We start from the raw sequence: 19898 nt of genomic DNA, 5'->3' as shown, positions 1-19898 counted from the left end.
CCTCGTCCTCCTCCTCCATTCGTGGGCACGTTGCCTTCGGATTCCTCCTCCTTCCCTTGACGCTCTCCTTGTCCCTTTAGCTGTCTAAAATCTGATCGCCAGTGGGCTTTGCTTCGAAGATGATAAGCTGAGGGCGGCTCTCATGGGGCCCCTGGTAAAATGTTGCCCTGTGTCTGTGGGTGGTTCATTGTGCTGGGTCTTGCTGGCTCCATCTTCCTCTCTCGTCTCTGCTTGAAATAGGCTTTGTGGAAGTGGTGTGAACCACTTCTGTTTTACAGCTGGCTCACCGCTGAGAGAAGCTACAGTGTTGGGGACTGGGCAGCTCAATGCAGAGAGCTCTTGTTCATGCCATGTAAGTTTCACCAAGTTTCATCGTAGTGCAACCCTAACACAAGCACATGCAGTAAGTACATGTTTCAGATACGCAGGCTCTTACCTCCTCTTATTATTTTGCCTTTTTTTTTTGTATCTTTTTAACTTACGAATATGTATTCTAGTCGTTTCTTAAGAGATCTACTAAACACACCGAGTTAAATACGGCACCTGCAGTAGATTAAAACCTGGCTGTTCCAGAGCGCAGCTGAAGGGGGAGCTTTTAGCCTGTTCTTGCAGACACGGGTGTTTTCTGATTACAGGCGGACACGGAGGCAGGCTAAAAACACTTACAAATGATGAAGTTCTAAGAATGAAGAGGAAAAACGCGTAAGCGTTTCAAGGTCATGAAATTTAATGCCTCGGTGTTGCAAGAGACAGATGTGGGTGTATCTTGACTACTGGAGTCGTGCTTCTTGTGTTGCATAAGCTTATTCTTGCCTCGGAAATTTACGAGATATTTGTCACCCAGTGTAGGAATCAAAGCAACAAAAGAAATCTGCAGTTTTTATACCGTGCCCTTTCTGTTACTGGATCTCACCAGTCAGAGCCCCTTTGTGCAACAGCACAGTACTTGGTGTCAATTTACAGGCACTTTTTTCATAGCCTTCAGGAGCTAGTCCGTCATAGATCCACCCATAGACTTTCTTTACTGTGGGTGAGCAATTCCCTGCCTCCTCTTCCTGCTAGCAGTTCAGTCCAGAGACTATGGAGTTTGCAACTTAGACTTCCTTCAGTTTCTTTGGTAACAATTGACATTTAGGCAAGGCTGGAAACAATGCTTCGGGTGATTGTGGAATCTGCTACAAATATCCCGAAAACCAAGTTTGGGAAACCAGATCCTATTGTTTCTGTTATTTTTAAAGGTAAGGAAAACTGTCATAGACGTACTTGGGAAGGGAGGTTTTTGTAAGGATAATGTTCTGTGTAAGAATTTGAAAATCTCTGAAAACGTTTTCATGAAGTTACAGCTGATGTAATGTCAGGGAAGACTTCTTAATTGCAGAGACTGGAGTTACCTGAATGGGGTTTGAACTGGGTGGAGTGCCTTGTTTTTTTTCTGGCCTGCAGCGGTTCTTTTGCAAGATCCAGATTTTATGAGCTTTTACAAAGGATTAGCCCTTTGCTTTAAAAACCTCAGCTATGCTGTATAGATAAATACGTTTTCTTTTTTTTTTAAATTACCTTGTTCCTTGTTGATCTGAAAAATCAATCCTCTGTCTTATTACTTTGCCCAGCCACTGCTCACTAACAGCAATTTACCTTTGATTTGACTGGTTTATTGCTGTATTACCATCATGTTGAAAAACAGTAGTACAATTACTGAAGATCTTAGGGTTATTTTTTTTTTTACAATCTGGTTTGCACTTTATTTTTTTCCCTTTTAAGACAATTTAAAGATTAAGGGGGGATACACTTTGAGCTTTTAATTGTTACGTGCATCTGGGAGAGGGAGAAAATGATATAATTAGCATTTATAAGTAATATGTAAAGATAATGATATTTTGCTGTATGTTTTACCTGTTGCCATTGTTTTCTCTCATGTGTAGACTAAAAGAATTTCAATTCAGGTATTGGTTTATCTTAAAGGTGCAGAAACATCCAAGCAATTTTGGATCATGTAATACATTAAACAGAACTGTGACAAATTTATCTTAATTCCTGGGGACTTAGTTTCCTAACTGTGCACTGAAATGGCAATGGTGTTTCTTACAGTATGAAAGTGCATTGCAAGGGTTTACCACCTTCAGAAGCCAAGTATGAAATCATGACATTTTGCTGGAGGCTGGAAGAGGAAGAGGCAGTGGTTATCCAATTTCTTAACTTCCAAAATAATTTCAGATACTTTACTTCAGAAAAAGATGTGGTATCATTCCATTTCCTTTTTATTTTTTTCCCTCCTTTTTCAGGGAGGGCAAGTGGCTGAGCCTGTCTCAGGAGCTTCTGGGCTTCCCAATTCTTAAATATGATTTCATTTGCCCTGCAAAAATTGCCATTAAAAATCGGTGTACTGTAATTGCTCTGTCTTGCTCCATTTGTTGCTGCTGTATCATAAGCATTCATATTTTCTTTTAAGTTTCTTGTCTTTTTTTTCCTTTCCTGTCTCACTTTTGCCTTTTCTGTGTCACCTCTATTTCCTGTAGTTTTATGCTCTAGAGTTGCCTTATGCCATCTCTTTTCTTTATGCCTCAAGCATCTGTTTAATTCCTGCCTATAATCTTTTGCTTCTACTGTGTGCTCTAATACAAGTCATTTTTACCCAGGAAGCATAATTTACAGATTTTATTTATTTATGTATTGCTGGATTTCTCAGTCCTGCAGTTACCCTGGCATAGGAATTTTGCATCAGACGTTTTATCTTTTATGTTCTACAACTGGCATTGTTAGTGTTTATAAACATGGTTAACTATTATCTTAAACGCAACTTCATAATTTTGACAGATTTCCAATTAAAATATGTAATTTATCATTACACCTGCCACTTCTTTTTATGTCATTATACTACTTAGCAAAGGTCAGGTTTTTTGCTTACTGTAGAGAGTTGTTTGAAGGGAGCAGAAAGCATCAGGCTTGTAGCTGCTGCTGGGGAGCCCTGTTTTAATTTGTAGTTGAAGTTGCCGGTTGACAGGTGCAAGGGAGTGGGCCTCATGTCTGAAATACATCGAACTTCTGGCTGGCTGTTTTTAGAGGTGTTTTACCTGCAGCCAGTTCCCCCTCACCCGGTAGTGTGTGGAGATGGAAAACCGGCCTTAGTTCTGGGAAGGTGTGCGTCAAAGGGCAGAGGTCCTTAGCTGTAGTCCGTACCCATCATGGCTCCTGGGTAGGACATAAAAAAAAAACACCACTGGGCATTTATTTCCCAGACTGGGAAGAAACTCAGAAGCCAAAGTCAGCCCTGCAGTACATTTTTATGTTCTTGGTTGACTCAATGCTGTGGAGTACTCTTGGAGAAGTATCAGAGTACAGTACTCTGATTGTCTGAGAGAAGTTCACATTTTGTTAAATGGTGTTTTCTTCTTCAGCTTTTCAAAATTGAGCTTACATAGCCTCCCCTGATGTCAAGGTTAAGTAATCTTAAGACTTCAATGAAAATACTAAGTATCTCTCAGGATTAGATCTTCACAGCCATATCATGAAAAAGGCCATGAACCTACAAATATTAGTATGTAAGTGACCCTGAAAACACTTTATATGCTAACATGCATATGTTAGTATAGTTTTATTTATGTATAGAACAGACTTCATCAATACTTGTAGAGCTAAGCTCATTATAGACTATCTACAGTCAGCACAATGTAATGCTAAGTACATATTAAGAGGAAATAGGCAGTCATTTCCATTTGGATGCTTTATTTACAATAGAGGCTTTTTGTGCAAGCATTTGACATTTTTAACACACTTCTCTCCAGTCCAGTGGATTGGAACGTTTCATTTATTTACCTTAAGAACAACTCATTGTTCAAACAGAGCTACACCCTTGAGAGCAAACTAGTATTGCCATCTGAAACTCAGTGCTGTTACTGCAGAATTCTGAGTTTGTCATCACTTTATGTGAGATAAAAGTATTCATCAAATAAATAAGGAAAAAGTGCTGCTATTTGCTAAAGTGGCACGAAGTGATAATGATTAATCCAGTTAGATATACCAAACTGGAGAAAAATTAATGTAAGATTAATGTCTTTAGATGCAAAAAATGATATAATTGCTTATATGTGCAGTCAGGAGACACTGACATGAAACAGCATTCAGTTTTATTGGGTCAACATGAACACAATGTCTTGTTCCATTAGTTTTAAATCTAAGTGCTTTCCAGCAGGCCTGCAGCAATATGTTAGTTCATATTTCAGTGTGTGAAAGAAAGGACTGTTAGAATGTAATTGTTCACAAAAACATATTTTTTGCTTTGCAGAGATTTCGATTACCCTAACTTGCATTTCCTGGTTTTTGGAGGTCTCCATGTTTCCTCCTGCAGTTGCTAAAACCATGCAATCTTAATACTTCATTAATAACACTTCTGTGGAAAACTTATTGTACTAGAACGTGATACTCTTTTGAATTTCAGATTTAGGACTGTTCTAGCAGATAATGTTTGCTTCTGCTATTCCTCACCTGCTGAAATTGATAAAAAATAATATTTAAAATAGGAGAGTAAATTTAAGATTTAACCATTGGTTGTAGTATGTAATTACCTTTGTAATGATGGAACAGTTCTTAAACAGATCACCTCTGAATTACTTTTTTTGCTGCCATCTCATTGACTATCACAAAGTTCTTCTTATGTTGAAATATTTTCAGTGGAGACTATTGAACAACCCACAGTAGTGTGATGCCTCCATCAAGATAAAGCAAAGAAAGATTTATTTTACGGTATGGAGGTTATCACAGTTGTTTAATGAAACAGATGTGTAGAGTGTCCTACCTGTACCCATTATCATTTTGTACTTATTTCTTGGTAGGGCCGAACTAAAAATAATGACTGGCCCTGTCTTAAATTTATTGCGATTTGGTTTACGGTCTTGGCTACTGTACGTGGGCTCATTACCAGTAGAAAGGGACAGCCCGAGGACCTAAAGTTTAATGTTAGCCCCTGGGAAAATTGGGCAGTCCATCTTATCCTGCGTGGCAAAGAAATGTTTAGCAAGGTACCTTTGGAGGGAAGAAGAAGGCACTTGCGAACAATTTAAAAAGCTCATAATAATAATAATAATAATTAGAAGAATGATTAAAGTATAATAAATAGAAAGGTGGCAAAGAAAGAAAAAAAGAAAGAGGAGAAAACGTGCAAAAAATGTGCTTAAGAAATATGAATGCTACACTCAGACTGACTAAAGTTACAGCTCAATACCAATGTAAGCCCTGCTTCCCAGTGCTTTTCATCCAACTTTCATGCAAACAAGCAACACGAAATGGTTTTCCTTGGTATAGTCTAGAATACGCATACTCTCAGTGGAATCATAAATCTTATTCTCTTGTGTTTATGAAAATTGATAGTCCACAGTGTGAAAATTTTATTCCTTGTCAAGAATTATCTTGACTGCTGTTAAAGCCAGGGCTTTTCCGTACGTTACAGTTACATCTGAGCTTAGGCGGGGATCATAGGACTTTTATTCACAAGTTCTCTCAGGATCAGGTCTGTGATTCATTGTCTCCATTACAAACAGCTGCAACTGTTCCTTTTTCCAAGAGCATTGAGAACATCTTTTCTCTGACTGTCAGCTCCTATTTGTGGGATGACTTGGAGTACCGAGTCCAAACCCCAGATGTTCAGGTTATTCAGTTTTAAGAGTGCTTTAACTTCTAGTAGGTAACTTTCATTTATGTGAAGTTGGATTTCCCTTACTGGCATGATAATTACTTTTTTGTTCCGCAAAATGCGAGTCTGAAGCATGGTAGGTTATGAATGCTCTTTCCTTTGTGGTATGATGTGAGTCAATATCCTGAACAAATTGTAGACAATTCCTGTTACATAAATGTGAGTCAGTTCTCACCATTTGCATTCTGGGCTGACTTTTTTTGTACATACCACTCTCATCCAACAGAAAGAGTCACCACAGTCTCCTGCTTGAATAGTGTGTATGAAATGACATTGCCCATGTGGCATATCTTTACTCTTGCTTCCCAGGCTTTTACAAAGTTTTCCTGGCAAAGTATAGCCATAACTTGCAAGTAATAAAAATGTTACCACAATTACTGTACTCCTTAAACTCAGCTAGCATACTAACTTTACTTAGATGTACTCATTTGTTGTCATTAATATATGACATTTCTGTTCAGAGATCTGCTTGTTTGCTGGTGTTTGGTGCTCCCAAGTGTTCGGTAAAGACGTTTTCCATTGGAGCTGTATGTGTATAATACAACTAAAAAATGTGTTACCTGCTTTGTACCCGTTGTAACAACAGAATTGTGTTTGGCTTGTTTTTAGGTGAGAAGGACCTGCAAATGGCCTCTGCAGCACTTAGGTTGTATTGTCCTTCTCAGGAGAAGGAGCTTGAATAGAAATGTCACTCTCTAAGTAGTTTACAATCCCACCCTCCTCTGTCATTTGTAGGTTGACCAAATGCAAGTTTTACCATGGAAGTATGGAAAAATTGTAACTTTTAGGCTACAGTAAAAGATAGTAAAGTGATACATTTACATGATCTCTGGAAGCTTTTTTTTTTATTATTTTTCAGGAAGGACTGCCTTTCCTTTATTTTTGCTAATATTGCTCATTTAAAGCAGAAAGTGTTGGCATTGTAATACATTCTGAAGATTTTTTTTAAGTGATACTATTTCAGAGTTATGCCCTTACAAATATTGTGTAACACTGATACAGAAAATGTGTAGCATGTTTTCTTTGCTAATTAAGCTCCATCCCTTTGAGTTTACTGTTCAGTTGGATGTCTCCAGGCCTTTTAAGTTTGTGTTTTTAAATCAGTACTGAAGTTGTAGTCAAAGTTCACAAAAGGTTGAGGTACCTAGACAATTTTTCTTTATGGGAGTACATCTAGCTGTGCTTTAACAAAACAGAATAAAAAGCCCCTCAAACAACCTCAACAACCTCTCAAATTGCCCAGGGAACTTTTTGACTGTAAAATGTGCAGGTACTGGAAGAGGCAAAAGAATTGGAAAGTTTGGTTTAAAGCTCAAGCTTCCTTCTGAAAAATGAAAGGAAGAATTCTGGTACTTGCAATGCTTTAGTGAAAGCAAATCATAATGCTTTATTTGTATTTACAGATGAAAAAAAGAAAACAAAGAAAATTGACAGTGAACTCAATCCTGTTTGGAATGAGGTAATTTTTATTTTAATTAATTCTTGATCTTTTATAATACAAATGCTTGTAAAATTTGTAAGTCAATTTCTACAGTTCTGAATATAAGAAACAGGAGATAGTGATGTGTGTTCTTACAAGGTATTAGCAAATACAGATGAGTGGATTTATCTTGGGCCATGTATTACTTGCCTTTTTTGTTTTTTTGCCTCCTCCCCTCTCCCCCAGCCATTTAGTCATATATATGGGTACATAGTTGGATCCTTTAATGTATGCTAAGAAAAAAAGTCACAATATTAGAATGAATTATGAATTGAATATCCTTGTAGTTTATGTGTAGGGCTGCTCCTATGTTGCATCTTCAATAATATTTTTCTTGGGGAAAATATTTTCTTAGTATGTTTTTTACAGCCAGAAGTGAAAGTTAAAGATTATTCTCGCATGTTATAGATAGAACTTCAAAGAAGGGAAACCTACAAATACTTGTCTAAATTTAACAACAACTGACTTGAAGCAATTTTGAAGGGGAATTGTATCAGATACTGTGAATGAAAATACTTATGTTAGTATGAGGAAGTGGAACTGCAAAAGAAAGAATAGCTCAGTATTGAACAATTGAGCTATTTTTCTGTTGTTGTTAATAGTAACTAGCAGCTCAAGAATGTGCTGTGAGCATGTTCCAAGACTTTTAATTTTGCTTTTGCAAACTTATCTGATCTGTTCTAATTAAATGCAAAATTTATTTCTGAATAGTTTTATTGTATATGCTACCCCATTGTTAATTAATTTCTGTGTAACTTATGATTTTGTTTTTCACCTTTTTTTTATTCAGATTCTTGAATTTGACTTGAAAGGAATTGCTCTGGATAATTCATCTTCCCTGACAATTATTGTGAAGGATTTCGAAACAATTGGACAAAACAAGTATGTTCTTTTTTTGCAATATCAAACACAACTTTCACTGCATAAGTCCAGGGAGAAAGTAGAACTGATAGTTGCTGGAGAGAAATGATGAATACAATTAAATGTTTTCTGATGTAGTAACTACTTGTAGCCAATAAGCCAGCAAGTTTCCCATCCTTCACCAGTTTGACTGGTAATGTGAAGGAAAGTGCCAGGTATCCTTTTAGACAATTTCAGAAATGCTAGAGCTAAATCCATGGTGTTTAAGGCAGAATTTGAATAAAATTTAGATCTCTACAGCTATTACTGTCATTTGAAAAGCTGCCGTGATTCAGTTGGTGCTTCCTTGTAATTAGGGTTCTTGTGTAACTAGATTTGTCACTCCAGATACCTGGAATATGTTGTCATCCTGCATAACTGTGTACTGCAGTACCCAAGACTACTATAGTTTTAAAATGTCAAAAAATAGCCCTGAAGAGCTCTAACTAGGCATTCTCAGAGAGTGGCTAACACAAACCCCACAAAATCACAAAATGCAGTTAAGGCTCATAGCCTCTAGGTGAGATTTTTAAAGATATATTTTACAACACTTATTAAAGTCTTGTCAAAGAAAAGTGGAAGCCTAAGTTCATTTTCCTACCTTGTCTGAAGGGATTAGGATTGAAGTGCTAGATTTAAGTCTCCTGGGAGAGTGACTTAATTATCAAGATTAATATGTTGGATGAAATACAAAAATTGTCTTGGTAATGAAATCCATGTTCTTGTTCTTTTGAATGTCCTAGCCAGTGGGGTCCTGTTCTTATTGTAATCTTCCTGACTCAGTGAATGTTAGTTCTCTAGACAGTCAGTAAAAGACTTGAACTTGAAAACAAGAGTACCTTTCCCAAGATCAACTTGTAGAACTCTATTCAATGTGAGGGTAAATTCGCTCACACTGAGCAAGGAACTGAATCTCAGTCTCAAACTGCTGGGTGAATGTTATAAGACTCAGGCTCAGCACATATATGGAAGACTGGCAGTGCTGTTGCTACCTCCACATCAGTTGTTTTATAAAAAGACTGTTAAAAACAGATTGAGGATTTTTTTGGTTTTGTTTTGCTGTTGGCTTTTTTATTTGTTTTTGTTAGGAAAAGAAAATATTTTCTGATAGTCTTCTGAGAAAAGTTGAATAACCTTAGTGGTAGGTATTTAAGGTTTTTTCCTTCCTGCTATATTTCTGTTTGGGTCTGTGCTGTTAATGTATGCTGGTAGGCTTGAATCGTACTCTAGAAGCCTAAACTCTCCTAGTGCAGTATATAGAACATCCATATACTTAACATCAGCTTCTGCGTTCTTCAGGAATCCAAAAATCAAGCATCATGGGATCCAAGGCTGCTGATCTTTTTTTTTTGTTGTTGTTGTGAGAGGTCAAAGGAAAGTTTCATTAATTATGTGGTTGTTTTTGTTAGGCTTTTGATGAAGTACTCAGTGCTCAGACAAAAATATGCTTCATGAAGAATTAAATTGAAGCTGCTATCTTTATGTGAAGGGAGAGGACGTTATAAAACGTTTTAGAGTACTGAAATGCTGTCAGATGTCCATGTTGGTATTTCAACATTTTTCATAGGTTTATATTCTTACAGAATAGGAACATGTAGTAAATAAATATATAAATAACAAAGCATTCTTGTCCCACTAAGTTTAAAAAGTAATTCATGTATTTTTCAAGCTTACTTTTTTTTAATTAATTTTGTTCCTACAAATTCAGTGGATTGGACCTTTTTATGGCGGCTGTTGAAAAAATTGTTGCTTCAAAAAAATGAAGTGGTATACATGCAACACTAGAATGGAATTAATTCAGAATCTCTTAAAAAGCACATACGTTATATAAACTGTAGTAAAGTTTAGATTATTTCTTATATGATTTTAACCTGGACTTTGAGGTTCTTGCTATATTTGTGAAGAAACAAATGCGTAATACATACTCTAAAGTTTTGTGTGGTTCTGAACGTAAGATTTGTTTTTGTTGTTGTTTGGGTTTTTATGTTTGGTTGGTTGTTTTGTTTGTTTGCTTTTAAAATCTCTGTGTTGTTTTGTGGAAATTCAGCTTTAATATTTTATTAGTATTAGCGGTGTACAGGACAACTTAAAGCAGTGCACACAGATCATTCCAGTAATGAAGACATAAATTACAGAAAGTTTGGTGAAATTTTTGGGAGCCTCTCATGGTTTGCCTGCTGTTGGTCACACAGAAATAAATCTACTCTCTAAAATCAGTTGCAGGGGAAGGTTAAGTTCTTCAGTGAGGTTAAGCTATCAGAAAGCTTTTCTTTCAGGAATCTGTAGTAGGGATAGAGTGTATACCTCTGTATCCAAACATGGTTGTTCTAAAAGCTCTGGCAAAGCCTAGGAGTTCTTAACACTCCTAGGAAATTAAAGCTTTATGAATGTTTAATCTTTATCTATCCCATAGTGGGTAGGCTCTTCTGCCAATCTCTACTTTTCTCTAAAAAACTAAATATGTACATTTGGACAAACATCCACTTTCCAACTCAGAGAGGATTTTTTAAAATCTGCAGAAAAAAATACCCACAACTTATCCATAATGAAATGCCAGTTCCCTACTACTTTGTACTAGTTTTTTGAAAAAGGATTCATTTCTCTTCTGGTCAGTCCTGTTCCTCCACATGAATGCAAAGTAGCATTGCCTGTTGCTGTTTTGAAAGGGATTATGATATAATGTCATCATCTTCTCTTTTGTGGTAAATTTGGATTTATTTTTTTTTATGATGCCATATATGTTCACATCTATTGATGGTAGCCCACTTCCATTCTAGATTTTCTTTACAGCTTTCTGCCTCCTCCCAACATGTAAATTGCACTTCAGGTTTTTACAGTACCTCATCAGACTTGACTTTCAAATCACTGTTAGGCAAGCAGATGCCCTCAGGTCTCTCATTGCTGAGATTCTGTTAGGTCAGAAAAGCAGGAATATATTGTGTGCTTCTGACTTCAGGAAAATCTCAGAAACCGCAGAACTTGATAGAGGAAAACTTGACAGGAATCAGAATTTTGTAATGGATTTTACAGAATATCACCATGTCAGACAAGGTGCTTATCTGAAGCCCTAAAATGTGCTGTTCTGTACATGGGTTCAAACTTAAGCAAACATGTTGGGTTTTTTGTGTGTTTTTTGTGTTTCTTTTTCAAACCCTGTTTGTAAATGTCACCTGGACTCATGTCTGTAGAGCTTAACCCCCAGCTTTTGCAAATGCCTGTCTCTGTTCCTTTTGTTTATGCACTGTCTGCCACTTACTTATTCTGTGTAAATAAAAAAAGTAAACCAGTAAAATCCTGTGGGAAAATGAGTTCCATGCATGGAACAGTGCAGAAACGTGTATAGTCTAAACCAAACACAAAGCAACATCTACAAAGTTTTACTCTTTGAGAATAAATCCTAAACAAACAAACAAAAAAACATATTTGAACATATTTGTAGCATGTGATGTATTTGGAAGGGCTATTGGCAGGGAAGCAGGATAAAAGGGGGTTAGAAGTGGGAGTACATGAGCAGGCTTCCTGACTGTAAGAAGATAATAGGAAATGTCATCTCAGATTTATTTTAAAGACAGGAAGCACTGTAACAGCAGAAGAGATTTGGTATTAATGAACATTTAGATGAAGGAGCATATGAAAGAGGTAGAAAAAGATCTGCATTAAGTTTCCCAGATACTACTTGCATGTATGCGTAACCTGTATTTCTGGAGAGTTACTGATCCTATTTACTAATACTGAGTTGCAGAAGGTTTTAGAGTTCCTGGTTCTATTTACTGAGTTGGAGAATGTTTTAGGACTACCATGTTATTGTTTTGACATTCTTTCACAGTATCCTATTCTAATAGCTTGAGGGAAGAAAGTCTGTAAAAAAAAAAAAAAAAAAAGTTATGTAAATAAACTTTGTAGCAACTTCATCCCATTCTATAACATGAAAGATGCGTTTCAAATATTTTTTTTTAGATTTTGCTGTGAATGCTGAGAGGTTTTCTGTTTATTGTTTCTTCATGGCTTTAGTTCAATATACATCTGGTAGAGTAGAGAGGGTTGGTTTGTCTGGGGAGTTTTGTTTTAGGGCTGCTCATAATAACCAAAGTGATTTTTCTGGCTCATACTTCAGAGACCTGTATTGCAGGTGAGCCTTAAGGTCTAAACACTTGAGAAAATCAACGTTCTTTGTTGGTATTCATCCATTCTTCAGAATAGTCTGATAGTAGTTTGTACCAAGGTGGTCTCAATCATAGCCTAAGAGGTTTTATGGGGTGTACATACTATTAAATGCCTTTAAAGGCTAATGAGACTAAAACATACTTGAATTAAGAATTCTTTTTTAAAAAAAAAAGTGTTTTTTTGAATAACAATCTCTTTTTTAAAGACAAGATCTTGTACTCAGCCAAGCACAGTAATATTGGTATATTTATTCTTCAAAGTGCATAAATATGTTAGAAATTATAGCTGTTTTTCTTCAGGTTATTATACTTGTTTATATATAATAAAGAAGAATGCAGATTTTTAGTTCTTAAAGAGAATAAATGAGGCATTGCTCCCAAAACTAAGGCTTACTTTCTCATTTCATCAGTCTCAGCTTCTGCTGACTTACAAGAAGAGGGAGTTTTACATTACATTTATAATTAGGGAACTGTTGAAGTCCTCAAAAGGTTTGCAGAAGTCTTATACTGCAAGGAGGTCACCCTGCCAATTCTGCTTTTTCTATACATTTCTTTGAGAATTTATGTTGAAAACCTCTCCAGTTAATTCTTCTATTAATTTATTGCTCACTAAGGTAGGTAGCCAAAGCACGGACAAAATTGTCTTGCACAGACCTCAGGGCAGCCCAGCACATATTTTCAGTGCTGCAGCATTCCAAAAAGATGCTCAGCAGAAGGGGTGTGCAAATGACTTTGCATTGCATTGTCTGCATGCTAGTTTAGGATTGGAAAGATGGAGTTCAATGTCTACCTAAGGTTCTCACTACTGTCATAAATTACAGTGAAAAAATAAAAAATAAAGGCAGAGCAGGGTTATTTTGTATTAATATTTAGATGTAATGATGTTAACTGAACTAATGGCCCATTATTTCAGTCAAGCAGTGTTTGTCTTGGGCTTTTGATGTTATTCATGAGCAGATCCATTAACTTCAGAAGTATGTCTTGTGCTTAATGTAATGAGATTTGAGTCTAAATCCATAATGTTTTCTGTAAAGGTTCATGATTTTATTTATCATTTTACTTCATTTTAAAGTCTAGATTGAACTGGGATTTAGTTTTTGATTGTACAAGGTATGTGTAGGGGATTGTGTTGCCTGAGAAAGCACTGACAAGAAACTACAGTATCTGTCTTTGGCCTTATTTTCTGTGTTCTGGAGGAACTTTCCTATACTGACGCAGGAGGAGGAGCACAGTGGATGTTATTCTGTTTTTACACTGTGCCAAAACACTTGACTCATGGCTTTGGCATGTTTCTCTGAAACAGGCTTGAAAGAACATTTGAATATTTTTCCATTCCTCTTTTCCTGGAGATAGAATTTGCTGCTTCATTTACAAGATCACTAAACTTTTGCAGATAGATTAAATGTGTGCTCTTGATGGTAAAAACAGTCATCGGAAAAGATAAATAAAGCAAACCGCACTCACATGTATGCAGATGGATCACCATAGGAATAAAATAGAACTCATATGATCTGTGTTAAGCTAGATTTTCCAGTGTAAAGATGTCTGAAAAGAGAACACATCTGTTTTCTATTATGTCTAGTAATGTTAGTAAAAAGATTTCAAACTCTCAGAACACAAATCTTTATGCAGTCTAAAAAACGAAACAACAACAAAAATCCTTCAGTTGTCCCTGTGAAGTTAAAAGAACAACAAAAATTAACAGGAAGTTACAGTCTTGTCTGAGTGAAGTGATTTTCATTCTATTTGAAGGAAAGGGTTGTGATTATGTGTTTCTCCAGGTTCTTTGCGTAGTTAGTAACATAGCAACACAGAGGAAAAACACTGTGCACACCCTTTTCTCAAGCAGCAGAATGCAGTCATAAACTAAAAGTGCAGCAAATTATTTAATCATGTTTAAGTATTTTCCATAGTTAAATAATTCCTAGATTGTTTGAATCCTTCTGCAGTTGGATCCTTTAGTGTGACTTCTTTTTGAAGTCAGTGTGGCATGATGGCAAGCTTTCCTTTACATACTTTGTAATGGAAGATTAAGAGTGGTTAAGATTCAGTTTGGGGGTTTTCTGCTTTGCACAAAATAGCATCCATGCTTTGTTTCTTTGTTTGTGCCATGAGTATTATCAAATAACTAAAGAAGATAAAAATAGTTGGTTTACTCTTAACAAAAATTTTCAAACACAGAGCAAATAACAGAAGGTCGGTGTTAGGTCTTGTAGCATAGAAACTATAATGAAACTTATATACTGAAAAAGAAAAGGCGAATATAGAAATTAAAACTGCAGTGTGGGATCAAGTTTGCTGATGAGAATAATCAGTATAAATCTCTGCCAAAGAAGCCCTTAAAATAAGCCAGAAGAATTTAATGGCTTGAATCGTAGCTTGTTAAAATCACTAGGCTTCCTTGGAACTCAGTAGATGTAGCATGTAAGCGGATGGAGGACTTGATATGCTAAGGAGTTCAGTGCAAGTTGCTACCTGCTAACAGAGAGAGAGTAATAAAATGGTTGGTAATGTGAGTTAGCTTTTTCAGACCCAGGAATGGGTGTGAAGTTTCACTTCTCTTGGTTATTTGGGCAGCTAAGAGGAAGTGCTAACCACAGCACTAACGGATTAATTAGCTTTGGCACAAATGCAACGCTGTGTTTAATAGTTGGTCATCGGTAGATTAGTCATTTCATGGTGATAAACTAAGTATTTCCCTTTTGATTACTGATAAGAAAGTATCGCAGACCTAGTACTGATATGGTATACTTGAAGTGATTTAAAATCTGCTTCTGAAGGTAGGTAGGAGTTACATTTATCTTTTGATGTCTTATTTAGTGATATAACAGAACTGTTTGTGGCAGGGCAGGATTTTTTTGTTGTTGTTTTACTTCAGCAAAGCTGGAAAAGTTTGAGACCTGCCTGACTGAGCACCATACGTGTGCAAGTCTTGGGGATGGCCAGAAAGGTATGTATGCAGAGTTAAGGAGCAACACTCAGTTGCTGTCTACTGCCAAAACACCTGATTGAAAAAAAGGTCAGAAGATTTATGGAGCCATTCAAAAGCAGAAACTATTCTATGGCTAGAGATGTGCCACTTGGTGGTGTCAGGAGACCGGTGTTGAGCTGGAATTACATGTTGTCTGCTCAGGCAAGAGCAAGAAGGCTGAAAGAACACCAGAAAAGGGCAGTGTCCTTTGAAGATGAATAGACGACAGAAGGTCTTTACAGCTATGCGGGAAGGAAAGGACCCCCTGTCACCTTTAAAGTCATGATGCGGACGGAGATTGCAGGCAATTCTGCCTTGAGTTTTTTTTTTAAAAAAAAAAAAAAAAGTCTAGAGAGTTCAGAGGAACAGAACTTCTTCATAGGCATCCACAGTCCTGGTGCAGAAAACTGGGTGTCTAGATACATATCAGAAACAAGCAGAGTAGAAGATCTTGCAGGAAAGGATTGAACAGCAACAAATTGTTGAAAGACATGATGGGAGGGTGGAGGAGGGAAGGCTTTCTCCAAGACCCTTGGAAGTCATACAGATCACATTTAGGGATGACCTTGAAGCACCCTTATTACATCCGAAAACATGACTTCAGCCATTGGGTAGCCATGTGATCAAAACCAGACTGGATATGGTCCTGGGTGACCTGTTGTAGCTGAAACTGTTTGGGCAGTGGAGTTGAGCGAGATGATCCTGAGAGGTCCCTTCCAACCTCAGCAGTTCTGTCATTCTGTTAAGAGAGGAGTGAAACATCCCGCATCCAGTGAACAGGACCACTTTAGGGAAAGCAAAAGACCAACTGCCTAAAGCTTGAAGTTTGGTTAAAGCTTAGAATTAGTCTAAGATAGTATATCAGCTGAATATTAGATGTCTTGCTCTTGCTGGAGTGGGAAAAGATGGGAGGCTATTGTTGTCCAACCTGTTAGAGCCGGAGGAAACAAAGGACTTCAGAGGCAACTAGTAGCAGGCAAGTAGACTGTCTAACTGACCCACCCTTCCTGAGGTAATCGCTATTTTAAAAAAGATTACCATGTATTCAAATGTGCACACTGCTGTCATTTGCTCAGGACAGATGAAAATGTGGAAGTGCAAATTTACACTGGAAAATTTTGAAAGCACTACTGTTGATGAGCTATTCTTGAGTTAATGTCACCATGTAAGAGGGTGTGGTTGCTGAACCAGTCATCCAGATGATTTGAGACTTCTGAATTTCTTTTGGGAGTTAATGTAAGTCACTCCAGCTCCATACCAAAACAAAATAGCGAGTCTGCAAAACTTTTCTACAAATATACATGAGAAAATATTTTATTTGCCTTTCTCTGGAATCGGATTTGGTTTAGGTTAGTCTTATTGTTTGTTTGTTTGTTTTCCCCTTCCATGATTCTTTAAACCACGTATATTTCTATCTGTTGTTCTGAAATAGGAAGTCATACTGGTGGTTGAACGATATAAGGGAAAATAAGAAAATTTGGAATAGACGTTTTTTGTTGATTAATTTTGCATTGATGGAAAAAGAGTGAAGAGAAGTTGTTTTTTCAGTATACAGCTGCATAAAGGACATTGAAGCATTTCTTCCTTTCACCTGTAGGAATTGTTTCCAATTTGTTCATGTTATAGTTACTTTCGAAGATATTTACATTCTAGAAGCTGATGTGATAAAGAGAAAAAGACATTAAGCTACACAGTATTTTTCTGGCTTATACGCTTTAGGCTTTGCAGTCATATGGAATGAAACTTTTGGACTTATCTTTGACTGTTGAATAATATCAGCGCCTGTCTGCAGGACATCTGCTCTTAAAAAAGTTTGGTCAAATGTAGAGGGAGATGCTTCTTTGGTGTGTAATGTCAGACTTACATGAGTTGTATAGAACATCAATTTTTGGAATGTTCAAGCCACAGGAAAAAAATAATAAACCCTCTCTGTTTGAGAAAGGCCATCTGCTGTTGTTTCCTGTGCTGGGTGTATGTTACTCCGTGATGTCAAGATTTGCTGCATCAAATCACAGACAATGTTAAATAATACTACAGTTGGAGGTATAAATAACCTAAATAATTTAATAACATAAACACTGAAGTAATGCATATCTGATGTTCTAAATCTAGGTTTGTCTTGTGGGTTGAATGTAATTATGATTACATAACAGGAGAAATCGTTTCTTAAGCTCCCTAAAGTTGAGACATGCATGGTGTCAGTTTCAGCTAATGTCCAGCTCTGTGCAACAATTTGTAAAAAGTGAAGATGTATCTAGGATTGATTTAATGCTTACTGAAATAACCTGATATATTTCCATCGCTCCTAAAGGACACTGGATCAAGGGTATGCTACTGAATCAAGGTGTCCGTTCAGTAAAGAGAAGAAAGGCAGGTGTCAGAAATGGCATCAGTTTCAGTTGTGGTCAGTTTTAAAGGTTAGAACAGCTTCATGCAGTACCTGTACAGCAAAGCCTGATCTTAAGCTGCTTTTCACATCTAACCCATCTCCTGTGTGTGAGAAATATGTGAGGCATAGCTGGAATATCACTGTGCTCTGGCCGCTCTTTCCCCAAATTTTTTTTTTTTTTGAGGAGCAGGGCTGGTGGAAGTCCTCCAGCTGGTATTGGGACTGGCTGCTGGCTGAGGATTGCCAACGTGCCAGCACACAATGATTACTTTATTTGGCTTGTCACTTAAATTACAGGACCAAAAGCAATTTAATTTCGGACAGTAAAAAACTCTGCAAGAGAGGATTGTGAATATTAATTCATAACCTAATTTAATGACAATATTGTGTGGTAAAGGACTAAGATTGTGTTAACACCTATGAGAGCAGGAGACTGAGCCTAGTGCCCTATTTATATCCTTTCACTTCTAAAGTCCTGTGACAAACTAAAGAAGTTTTTAGACAGAAAGAGGTAAGGAGGGTAGGAAAGATCTATGGAACCTAAAGGAAGGCTAAGGCTTGGAGGAAAAGTGTGTGAATGATGGTATCAATATGCTGATAGCTCAGTCAAGACAGTGTTATAGATCCTGAAATTTAGCTGAGAAGACTTCATTAGAGACTTTTACAAGTTTTCTCAATCTAGCTGGGGAGAACAGGATGGACTGAAGAGGTTCCCAGAGCTGAAGTGGAGCATCCCCAGTCAAATGTAAATGATGCGTTAAGTGAACTGGCAGATAAAAATGAATTGACAATAGGTTGAAAACAGAGCTGGGTGTTCTTTAAGATACGACAAAGAAAGGGAAAGACAGGCAAGAGGGAGGTTAAGACAAGGAGAGGAAAGCTAGATTGGGAAACAGGATGTCCAGAGGGTCACAAGTTAAACAAGAAGGGTCAGCAGGGAAGCAGGGAGAAGTTCTGCGTCTGTCATGGAGGGAGTTGTAGAAGTAGGGAGAGGGAGAGCTGCATAGACCCAGCATAATCCTGTTGCAGAGAATCCTTAGCTTCTCCATGAAAAAGCACTGTAATCTACTCAAAGGAACCTCACTTAAGTTCTGTGCTCATGGGTCTTTTTTTCCCCACTTCAGCTGCAAAGTTGGTATTTTGTTTGAAAATGTTCTCTATAGTATTTACAAGGTGAAATTATCTCAGGATTTTCTCACTGGCAACAATCTCAGGTATTCCAATAATCCACTTCAGTATTGGAGTAAACTGTTACTGCATACTATGGTAACTAAAGGCAGTGCCAGAAATCATGAGACCAATGCCACACTGTTAGAAAGTCTGCTTAAAAGACGTTTCCAAGGTTAAAAGTGCATGCAATTTTCACTTTTTGAGGAGGATGAGGGTGACAAATGCTGTCCCAAAGGAGGCAGAAGCAGCTCAGAAGGGTCTGCCACAGGAGTCATTATCTCCTGGGCATCTTCTGTTGGTAGCACTCCCATGAACCGTATCTAAATATTTGGAGAATTTAGAGGCAAGCAGATGAACCTATTCCAAAAAGTAGAGTATGGGCAAGAAGATTAATTTTGTGAAGAATGTAGTAAGCACGTTGATTGTGATTGTTCCGTTTCATTGTTTTCAGTAGAGATGCGTGTATGTCTTTTTCTGTCAGTTTTTGTGTGATACAGCTGTAATACCTTCATACAGTACTTCTCATCCAAGAGAACGCAAAACTACGTAGGTAAAGAACGTATTACATCCTGTAGTTTACCAGTGAGAACTCTGTGGATGAAACAGGTGACATGGCTGTTAAAGGTTATACAGAAAATAGTTATTAAAAAAAATACATCTTTTTTTAAATTTAGATGTTTAACCTCTTTTAGGTTAATGGTATGGTATGTCTTCAAGAAAGAAAGACAGCACGTTTAAGTTCAGTGAAACAAAAAATACAAATTAGTGCTACTCAGTCATTTGCAATGATCTTTTATTTTGTCTTGGGTTTTCAAGTCACAGCTGGAATTATTTGGTTGACAGACACAAGCAAAAGATAAAATGAAACTTCTGTTTGATGTATACTTGAATTATGATAATGATTTTCACTTCATTTCAGGTTAATTGGCAGTGCATCCATAGCACTTAAGGAACTTGTAGGTAACCAAAGCAGATCTTTTCCCTTCAAACTCATACCGCTGCTAAACGAAAGGGGACAAGAAACTGGAGTGAGTGGCTTACATTTCCTTCTTTTCCTATATTCTTGATCAAAATGCTCCAGCAACAGAACGAATAGTGATATAAATATACTTCCAAGTTATTTTTACTGTATAGATTAA

At 37.0% G+C, this 19898-nt stretch overlaps 1 protein-coding gene across 7 annotated transcripts in view; it reads left to right on the top strand.

Moving 5' to 3' along the window:
- The first annotated feature begins 127 nt into the window (after positions 1-127).
- The window catches only part of MYOF (myoferlin), a 70072-nt gene continuing 50301 nt past the window's right edge, over positions 128-19898 (top strand). For 3 of the 7 annotated variants that reach the window (XM_067000984.1, XM_067000983.1, XM_013189606.3), the window contains exons 1-5: positions 128-154; positions 241-352; positions 7090-7145; positions 7957-8048; positions 19679-19787. In XM_067000984.1, the coding sequence (XP_066857085.1) occupies positions 143-154; positions 241-352; positions 7090-7145; positions 7957-8048; positions 19679-19787 (381 nt within the window). In that variant the 5' untranslated portion in view covers positions 128-142. Of the gene's footprint in view, positions 155-240; positions 353-639; positions 1239-7089; positions 7146-7956; positions 8049-19678; positions 19788-19898 lie in introns of those variants that run through there. The other 4 variants (XM_013190062.3, XM_067000982.1, XM_067000981.1 and 1 more) reach the window with 2 other exon arrangements.

The sequence above is a fragment of the Anser cygnoides genome, chromosome 7 (genome assembly GCF_040182565.1).
Source record: "Anser cygnoides isolate HZ-2024a breed goose chromosome 7, Taihu_goose_T2T_genome, whole genome shotgun sequence".
Taxonomy (NCBI): Eukaryota; Metazoa; Chordata; class Aves; order Anseriformes; family Anatidae; genus Anser; species Anser cygnoides.
This window is presented reverse-complemented; position numbering and strand designations above follow the sequence as displayed.